The sequence below is a fragment of the Mangifera indica genome, chromosome 19 (assembly GCF_011075055.1).
Source record: "Mangifera indica cultivar Alphonso chromosome 19, CATAS_Mindica_2.1, whole genome shotgun sequence".
Lineage (NCBI taxonomy): Eukaryota > Viridiplantae > Streptophyta > Magnoliopsida > Sapindales > Anacardiaceae > Mangifera > Mangifera indica.
The window spans coordinates 4494322-4505041 of NC_058155.1; the positions used below are offsets into that span (position 1 = coordinate 4494322).

Below are 10720 nucleotides of genomic sequence, written 5' to 3' on the forward strand. Positions count from 1 at the left end.
ATCATTTATAACATAGATTCAAAGAACCAAAAGCATAAAATATGAAACATATCAAGGATAATACCCCATACCTTGTTTCAAGCTAATCTTTGCAAGTTGGCTCCCTCCTCCTTGTCTTGCTTCCTTTATCACCAAAATCACCTTAAATCAACACCAAAACACACTAACATATTCATATAACATGCATCAAATATATATAATCATAGGTAAAGGGAAAGAAAGGAGATCTTTTGGTTATCAAAGCTTCCGAAGTGCTTCCTTTTTTTCTCTTCTTATTGTATCTTCCAAAATCCTTTAAATTCCTTCATTTTTCTTCACAAAACAAAAGAAAACAACATGAAGGAGGCCGACTGCTAGAGTGGATGGGAGAAAATGATGGAAAAAGCTTGAAGTTTCCTTTATTTTTTTTTTGTCTTTTCTCTCTTTATATACATCTTTATCTCTTTCTCTTTATCTTTTTTTTTTGTATGCATATATATATTTATGTCTTTTGACCCTGTTTTGAGATATTTTTAATTTTAAATATATATATATATATATATATATATATATATATATATATATATATATATATATATATATATATATATATATTCATATGTATATGTGTATTTATATTCATATGTATATGTGTATTTATATTCATATGTATATGTGTATTTATATATATATAAATACCCCTAAAACATATCTAAGGGTATTACATTGTGGGCATGGTAGTGGGTCAAGCTAGACCGGTTTTGATGCGACTCATCGTGTCTACAAGTTGTGTTGGTCTCAAGACCCACATAATCACAAGCTTTCATGTCAGGCCTGTGTACAAAAATATATAGGCTTATGACACAACCCATGCTACAAGAAGTTGGCTCACAGGCTTTTGGCAGGTTAACTCGTTAATTATATATTTTTTTATTTTTTTCAAATTTTATTTTATTTTGCATTGTTTTGAAAATCGGACTAGATTGATCGGTTCAATCGATTGAACTAGGAATCAACTCCAAATCCAATCCTGTTAGTATTAAAAAATGGTTTACTTATTGACTTGATCAAATCTAATCAAAATTGATAAATCAGATGAACCAATCAAAACCAAAAGAATTGGATTTGAACAAAATTTAGGATATTTTTAGAAAATTTAATTATTTTTGAGTAATTTGATTATTTTAGATTAGACTGGATGAATTTTTAAACGTCTATAAGGAAAGCATAAGTTCAAAAATAAAATAAAAAAAGTATCGCATATCTATTGAAATGTCTTCTATAAATAATGACTTACAGAATTATGTTTTTTTTCTATATTATGAAATGGGAAAATTTTTTATATCTAATTATTTTATTAAAATCAGGTGAATAATTGTTATTTTTATGTCTTGATTGATTTTGTTTTTTACAATTTTTTAAACAAAATCTGTTGGTTAATATAATATTATTTAAAAAATTCATTATAAATTGGTAATAAGTTGAACTAACTTGTTTTTAGTCGACCCATAAATTAATAAGACAATTGATTTGATCATCGATCCAGTTTGAAAAACATTAGTATTTTATTATGTATTTTGAATTTCTCATACTAATTTTTTTGTTTTTCTTATTAATAATAAATTTATTATGACTTTTTAATTTTCTATAATATTAATGAACGCTTTTGGATTCCCCATATAAATTATTTGGATTTTCTATATAATAATAAATAAATAAGAAAATTTTTAAAATAACTGTGCATAGTATTGTGTCAAGCTGGGCTAGCCCGCAGGTCAAAATTCGTGGCCTATTGCCCTAGGCCATTATAGTTTGTATCGGATCCCCAGCAGCCGTTCCAAAAAGTGGGGACTTAAGTTCGGTTATCCAACCCTTTAACATCTCTATAAATAAGTATGAATGTATGAGATAGTGTGAGTCGAGGTGGAAATAGGTTGAATCCTGTAGTAACAGGTCAGGCTAGGTCAAATAATAAGGGGTTAATCTATTAGTTTTTATTTTTATTTTTTATTTAATTAATTTTTTAATAATTATAAAAATACTAACAAGCCTTGTGTCTGTGCCTTGTAGCGGGGCGGACTATTTTTATATGTTTTGGGACAGGTAGCAGGCCAGCCCAGCGCATTTGACACCTCTAAGCGTCAGTGAACATTGAAGACAAGGAGTTTTAACACATGATGTGTAGTTACCATTAAGACAGACCATCACAAAATAGGTGACAGCCTAAATTTAACAAGAGAGAAGACTGAAAGTCAAAACATAAAAAACAAAAAACGAACGTTGGAAATTTCGTGGACGGTTCCTAACATTCTTTCAGAGCGCGTGAGGAACGGAAATTGTGCGGGTTTCGTTCCCCTGAAACAAGTCCTTTTCTCACTTTGAACAATTTCTGAACCGGAACTGAGAGCTTCAAAGCTTATTCATCGGATTTATTTGCTGTAAGTTTTTCCACTTCCTTGGATTTCATCATCAAAATATTTTATAATTAGTTTTAAGAAGCAGATTCTGTAGTTTATGTGGAGTAAGCAGCAGATTTGTGAACTTCGATCGTAAGTTATTATTATTGCCAAAGAACTACTTCGTTTGCTTCGTATCAGTTTAGTTTCTGCTTGGTTTATCTTTTCTTGTTTTGATAGAAAATTAATTCTTGTATCTTTTGAGTACAAGACAATCAACACGTCAATTTGGAGATTTTTCAAGTCAACTGAGTTGGGTTTTTGATCTTTTATCCAAATTTATAATTTTCATTTGGGTTCTGTCGATATAAGTTGCATCATCCTATAAAATCGTATCTTTTTACCCTTAAAAAAATCACTGGGACAAAAGATCTAGGAAATTTGTAGTACCCACAAAATTATGTAGCACTATCGATACTGGAAATTCTGTTAACCCTAGAGGTTGGGCAAACCCTTGGTTTCAACTAAGTGGTCAAACTTTAAATCCTCTGAGATTACCTAATTGGAGTACCATATCTCACAGGTTCTATGGTTACCAAGATTGTTGTGTCTGGAAGCACTTAACTCAAAGTTTATCTTTAAGAGAACACATAGGGAAGGTCAAAGGATTTCTGGGTATCAAATATTTATCAGAAGCTCTGTTGTTCCATGTTTTACGTGGCTTAATGTAGCCCAATGTGGTTTCTTCATTGGGGACTTTGGCTCCTAGGAATTAATGGCTTTAATTTAAGGTGATAAATGTTTGAATGGGGTGTGTACCTTTTTGTTGATAGTTTCAATATAGAAACTGCTTTCTTTCTTGCTCGGTGTTGAAGGATTAAGTGTAAGTATATAGGAAGCTTCAGGGGCTGGGTTTTAGACTGTTGTATTGGTTAGATAGCTTCCAAAAACTGGTACAAGATTAGCTCCAATGTCATGTGTAGTTACTTATTTTGCCAACAGAAATAGGATAGAGTAAATCACACTTTTGCTTCCTGCCTAATATAATGTGAAAGAATAGTTTTTGTGTGCTTTTAGCAATGACAAATTTCACAGATTCAATACATATCAGAGTTTGACCGTATGTTGGCCTAATTGAGTATGTTGATAACAAGATATTAAGCACCATCCAAGAGTTTCGCCAAATAAATCTAAATATTATTATACGAAATAAGTAATTACAGTCTAAGTTATCTGATTCAAATCAAAGAGCGTTTGTATAATACAATATCAGAGTTTGTCATATAAATTTGATCTTTGTTTTTCTCTTTTGTTGGATATACGTTAGTAAAAAGTCACTAATGCTTTCTAATTTTCAGTTTTTTACACAGGAGAGAATCAGGTGCATACACAGGCAGCACGTGTAACTTGCTTTGAACAAATTATCTGATTCAAATCAATTGTTTCAATTATGAGCATTCAAAGAGTGTCTTCATATGGATCTTCTCCTTCCTCAAGTTGGATACATGATGTCTTTATAAGCTTTAGGGGTGAGGACACTCGAAAGAACTTCACAGATCATCTTTACACTGCTTTGACTTGGAAAGGAATCAATGTATTTAAGGATGACATAGAACTTGAGATTGGGAAACCCATTTCATCAGAACTCCTTAATGCAATTGAAAAATCAAGAATTTCAATAGTTGTTTTTTCAAGAAACTATGTTTCTTCTACTTGGTGTTTGGATGAACTTGTTAAGATCGTTGAATGTAAGAATTCATTGGGACAGATGGTCATTCCAATTTTCTACGATGTGGATCCATTAGTAGAACTAGAACAAATGGGATACTTTGAGGAAGCGTTTTGTAATCAAGAAGAAGCATTTAGGGACAATTTACAACAGGTGCAAAAATGGAGGAGTGCTTTGATGGAGGTGATTAATCTCTCTGGATGGGATTCGAAGGATAGGTACTAAAATATGATTAAATCTTTGTTTAGGGAAGCTTAGTGTTTAAAGCAGCAAGCTTGGCTTGATTCTTGTAGCTAGTTTTCTTATGGTCAATAATTTTTTAAAAAGTTGTTTTAATGGAAAAATTTTCATAGAATAGTGAATTCAAATTATAATTTACTTATTTTTCAGTTTTGTTTTTAATAGACTTGTTTAAAATTATAAATTTACTTATTTTTGAATGAGAGTATAAATAATTAGTTATTAAAATAATAAAAATAATATTTATAACAATTGAATAGTTATTTTTCTTTTACTATTGATAAGTTTTTTTTCCTTGTATTTTTTAAAAGTTAGTAAATTGAGTCTGGCTTTAAGCAGGAAATTGATAATAAAAATGTAAAAGTAAATGTATTAGAGCTAAATGAAAAAGATTACATAACCGTATGATTTATTATAATAATAATTTGCATATGATTAACTATAATTTAGAAGATAATTTAAATTATGTTTTTGAATTTTGCAGGCATGAAAGTGAGTTTATCAGAGCAATTGTGGAAGAAGTGTCAAGTAAATTAGGAGGTTCGACTTCAACATTTATGAATCTGAAGAAACTACTTGTTTCATGTTTAGATCAACTGCAAGCACAAGCGCAGACAATGAGAATCCAGTGGGGCCGATCCGTAATTTCATCATCACCTTTTTTTTTTTTTAAATTTTTTTCCAGAAGGTATCCGATGACCTGTTCCGAAACCTCACCTAAAGCCAGGTATTCTTTATTTCCGCTTTTTGACTTTCAAGGCCGTTCATCATTAATGTAAGGGAATCTAAAATATTTTATTTTATTAAATAGGTGTAGGCCACTTGCAAACTATAACCAGTTATATTCTTCAGAACCAAAAGAAAACGATTACATGCCATCCCAAATAAAAATAAAAACTAAAAAAATAAATAAATAAATAAGAATACTATTAATTTAGATCTAAATCACTTATTTTTTAAACTTCATGTTTAAGCGAGAGTGATATGGGTTTTGTTTATTTAGTTTGTATTGAGTTTAAATTAAGTTGGAAATTTGTCAAACACAATAATTGGGACAACACATTCAGCGATAGCATATTATTTTCACTAATTCCAATTGCCAAAATTATTTTCTTGTAATTGGCTTAATCTCATGCATTTTTGGTTGGTGTGTGTAAATTTATATTAACAAAATACATTTGTGCAAATAACCTTAACAAACAAAAGATTTTATGTTGAAAATGAAATTTATATGTTGCTTCATTTTATTGATGAAACAACTAAAAAATAAAAATTGTTGTAGGGTCTTTAAGTACAAACCCATCTGCAAAAGCAATTATAAAAATTAGTTGTAATTAACATTGGCTCACATACATAAAACTTAGAAACAAAGCCGAATATCACAATTTTTACACACTAATCCTTTGCAACTTGAAATTGATATTTGGAGAAAAAAAAAACCACTTTCTTCTATTTAACAAGGTTAACGGTTTAATACTTAATTATTTAATTAATACTAAGTAATGGTTAAATTTGGAATTTATATATACCATATATGTAGTGATTTTTAATATTGCTAATGTGCCACCATCATACTTACTCTTAATACAAATAATAGCGATATTGATACCTCACATTTGCATTAACTTCAATAAGAGGTGTGCAAATGAATTGCAAATAATATTGTATGTGGTAAGGGAGGGATTGTGACTAGATTTTTTCTGTGTGAGCAGGATATCATAGTTATCTAGCCTAATAGATTGTATGACACATTTGTTTTCATTGGGACATCAAATATGTTGAATTCAACTTAGGCTTTATTAGTCTTTATGAATGGCCTATGTTTAGGGCACAAGGATGTCTAGTTGTGACCACATCGAGACTTATTAGTAGAGCACTAGATTTATTTTTATGTTTTGTGCAAGGTACCAAAAGGTCATCGACTTACTGAGTGTTTTTACTCATGCGTCCCTTTTTTGTGTTTTATAGGTAGAGATGAGCATCGGAGCATGTGAGAGAGTCAACACTCCAACGAGTAGTTGTATGAGGGCGAGAGACAAAATCATCTTTTTTGGATTTTATGTCTTTTATGTTTCAAATTATGCACTTTATTGTTTTTCAGCTGCTTTTAGACATATGATTTGTAATAATGAAGGGTTCTTAATGCATTTAAAGTATTTATTCAGTTTACATCTTTTTGTATGCATTTAAGTGAATATTTAATATCATGCTTAAATTATTCATTGTTTTAATTGAGGAGTCCAATCGTACACGTCTCTTCGGGTCATATTCTGTTGAAAGGTATGTATTTGAAAAAGGGGTGTTACATTTATTGTATCAAACCATGAATTTGGAACCCCAAAAATTGTTAAGTCACAGTATGTCTGAAAGTGCATAATAAAGTTAAATAAGAAAACGATAAGTTTTCTTTGATGTACAGAAATTGTAGCAAAGCGAGGAAGAAAATGTGCAAAACATAATAGGAGAAAATGAATAGCACACCGACATAGGAGAGAAACCAAGGTTTTTATACCAAGGTCAAACTATACCTTGTGAAACGACAACTTGCCCCAACGCTTAATTATATAACAAATTGTGCTTACTAAATGACACTCATACCCCTAATGTAAAAGTTTAAGATTTTAGGATAGATGTCATAGAGTCAATCACACTTGACATTTATAGTTATAATTTTATATTAATAATTAATAAAAGGATTTAATATTATTCAATTTATATGTTTATCTATTATATAATCGTATGAATAATATACCTATAAAATGATAGAATTGTGATGAGGGAATCAGATGACTAATCATGGAAACTGTATATGCACACATTAAAAGGTCATTCTAGAAACGTTCGTAGTCCCTACATCTCAATGAACAAAAGCACATATAATGATGATCGGATTATCATTGTGTTGAATGGTCTTATCGAAAAATAACGACAATTTTCACATGTCAAAACTATTTATAGATAGCTTAGTACAACACATGGGTGTACATTGTAGACGTGTTCACTAGACAGACCTGATCAAAATATATCCATATATAAGGTTACTCTAGTGTCTATAAAATAAATCCTCTCAATACTATGGGTGCATGTGATCTTTTGATTTATGATCACCAAACCATCTTGTGTAAGGATTGGTATGGTTTGACGTTATCCAAAATGGCATCGTAACTAAGGTAACCATAAATGTAGTCATTGGTTATATCGTGAGATACATAAAGGCTATAGTTTATCAATAAAATGATTATCACTCTTGAGCACAGGAGAAGATATCTCACATGAGAATATTAAACAACATCCATGATCGCTTGAATATGTGGTCCAATGGGATTAGGTTGTTGTTACATCTAATTGATCACTGATGTGTATCAATTTATAACGAGAAACCATTTAGATAGTCACACTTTTATGTCTCAGCCTCAATAGATACTAGTTGATGAAAGGATTAAATTACATGTAATTGTGATATTATAAAAGCTTAAGAGATATTAATTGACACTCTATTGTTCGAGTAGCCATGATGCCTTGCTAAAAGCCAATAATGGTTTGTGTTTGGATTTAGTTTGAAGCTGAACACTGTTGACTTGATAGAGAGCTTATGGGTCACACACATAATTGTAACACCCACAGATAAGCCGAAGGGCATTTCAATCTTTTTTTGTTTTAAAGTTGGTGATTTTTTTAAATTCTTGTAGCACATACCTATGTATGGAGATATAAATGATGTGTATAGTTACTAGAAAGTCAAACTTTTAGATCAAATTGTGATTGGGGGGAAATAAGAAGCTACCTTAGTTGTGCAACTAGGCACACAATTGTGTATGGTCCATACATGCTCGTGTATCATGTTCTAGAGATAAAATAAAAAAAAGATGAGCCCTAAATCTCACATATTCTTTTGTATTTCCAATCACTTAAAAAATGAGAGAGTGTGAGAGAGGAGTCTGTGGTTGCCAAAGGAGTCGCTACCAATCACCAAAATCATCGTAGCCATGTAAAGGAAACGATTTTACTGGAATCCAAGTAAGTGCAGCATTTTCCCTTGTTTGGTCATGTAAATCTTTATAATTTTCTGTTATATTCATAATCCAAATGTGTTTGAAATTTTCTATTATATTCATGATCCAAATGTGTTTGGAATTTTCTGTTATATTCATGATCCAAATGTGTTTAGATATAGTAGTGATGATTTAGTTAATGAAATTGATATTATATGCGAATATGAGAAATTGTATGCATGTCTAATCTCTTAATTGTGTGAATGTTATATGTTTTGGCTTGATTGATGCTTTAGTGCCATGCATCTGTATTTTGATTAGATAAATCATATGAATATCATATTTAGGGGGTGTAAAGACTTCTGTATATGTCTTAGAAGAAGTAATCTTGCTGAATCTACAGTTTAAAAAGCGTAGAAACCCTAGGATGTAATTTCTAGATCGCGACACACGGTCGTGTATGGCATGTGTCACTCCAAAAAATTTGAAAGTTCGAAGATCACATGCTTGTTTTGAAGGGGAAAATGCACAGTCGTGTGGTATGAGACATACGCCTCATGTATGAGTTTCTAAAAGTGGACAACGTGTGCAAGAGGACATGTGGATCCAAATACACATGAGTGTGTCCAAGTTAACTCCCTATATGCATATGCTCTATACACAATCATACACTGAGTGTCACATGCCCATGTATATGGTTCAAAAGGCACATAACCGTTGGTTAAGAAACACACGACTGTGTACCCCTAGACAAAGTCAAAAGATGATTATACCCTTAAGCCATGTGTATAAGAGAGGAGAGTTATATAAGAAGAATAATAAACTAATAAAGGATAAAAATTCAAAAAAGACATAAGTGAGGTGTTTGACTATGTTGATGATGACACAAACTCAGATCTAATCGAATTTGAGTAAAAAAGTTAACAACTTTAAAACTAGTGTCACACAACTAGATAATTCCCAACTCTATGCATAAGTGACGATATTTGTGAGAGCAATAGGGCTAGATACCCATGAGATGCACCATACACTCGGTGTCAAAACGGACGGTCACCTAGTTCAGTTTAGGTGTGCATACTAAAGATATGACTTTTAGATATTCCTTACGTGATCAGCTAGATGCACCATATTGTACCCAAGATAAGGTTAATCTTCAAATGGTTTGTCAGTAGTTTCAATCAGCTTATGTGGCAAAGGAAGAAGCTACTATCAGAGATTTTCCCATGTGATCAGAGTGTTCTAGCTAAATAGCCTGATAGGCTATTTAGCAAGTGTGCAAGGCACTATAGCCATTTTCACTAGGGTATCAGATATGCCTATTCCAGCTTTGGTCTTTGCATTTTTTATGGATGATCCATGTCAGGGTACTGAGGTGTCGTAGTGTAACAATAGCTAGCTTACAATTAGAACATAAGTTTTATCGTTAAATAATTTAATAGACATGGATGTCGAAAGGTCTTCACTTACTGAGTTTTACTCACATGTTTCCTTTTGTATGTTTTTTAGGTAGAGGTAAGTTACGAGACAAGTAGGGATCCAGTGGTCTAGCTCACAAGACAAGTGGAGATCCAATGGTCCAGCGAGCAACTACACAAGAAGAAGAGCTTTTATTATTCAATTTATTATACTCATTTTTTCATTACCACTATTACTATTTTATTATTGTTATTATTTCTATTAGTATTTTCAAACATTTGAGCTTTTATAACCATTGTTTAATAAAGTGTTTTTATTGTATTATCTTTTTACGCGTTTTATAATTTTGATCCTACATTAAAGTTTTAATATAGTCCAATTGTGCACGTCTCTTTTAGTATATTCCTATTAGAGGTATATATCTGGAGAGAGGTGTTACAATAATAGAGTTAAATTAAACTTAGAGGCAAGGATTATTTGTTGATAATCCTGGTGTTTAAAGGTGAGAAAGAGATTGCGAATGAATTGCGTTTATCCAATCGGGTTGAAAACCAATTTTGACCACACCTTGACCAAGTGCATGGCCATGCATGAAGCATGATTGACCGTGCACCATGGTGGCATGGATGCAAACAATTTCACATGCATCGAGCCGATCAACACCATGTAAATAAGGTATGCCAACTATTCCATGCTTGTGGAACCGATCGTGCACATGGTTTAAAAGCATGCTAGTTGTGCCTTCATTCCTAAAACTATAAGGCGTGCATTTGTGAATTAAAAAGACATAGAAGGTTTTACATTGAAACCCTAGCCAAACTAGGTCTTTCTCCTTCTCGTAAGCACAAGTTTTTAGTCAAAAGCCTTAGTAGCCTCTTGAGTGGATTAGCCTTTTTCTTTGTTCATACTCCACATGGATACCAAAGTGTTACCTCCCCATGGTTGATAGAGTTCTATCTCAAACCACG

General features: G+C 31.7%; 1 protein-coding gene across 4 annotated transcripts; it reads left to right on the top strand.

Annotated features, from left to right (window-relative positions):
- Positions 1-2228: 2228 nt before the first annotated feature.
- LOC123203211 (TMV resistance protein N-like) lies at positions 2229-6513 on the top strand. 4 transcript variants are annotated; one of them, XM_044619469.1, is made up of 4 exons: positions 2232-2417; positions 3734-4322; positions 4829-5071; positions 6313-6513. In XM_044619469.1, exons 2-4 carry the CDS (start codon positions 3826-3828, stop codon positions 6314-6316), a joined length of 744 nt encoding a protein of 247 aa, XP_044475404.1. In that variant the 5' UTR covers positions 2232-2417; positions 3734-3825; the 3' UTR covers positions 6317-6513. The 4 variants fall into 4 exon arrangements, with proteins under 4 accessions (XP_044475403.1, XP_044475402.1, XP_044475400.1 ...); XM_044619468.1 differs by lacking the exon at positions 6313-6513 and having other exon boundaries at positions 2229-2528; positions 4829-5176; XM_044619467.1 differs by lacking the exon at positions 6313-6513 and having other exon boundaries at positions 2229-2417; positions 3746-4322; positions 4829-5176.
- The last annotated feature ends 4207 nt before the right edge of the window (positions 6514-10720 follow it).

Coding starts and splice junctions, on each gene's coding strand:
- LOC123203211 (XM_044619468.1), top strand. CDS start 3,826: ATGAGCATTCAAAGAGTGTCTTCATATGGATCTTCTCCTTCCTCAAGT. Junction 4,323..4,828: donor GGATGGGATTCGAAGGATAG/GTACTAAAATAT, acceptor TGAATTTTGCAG/GCATGAAAGTGAGTTTATCA.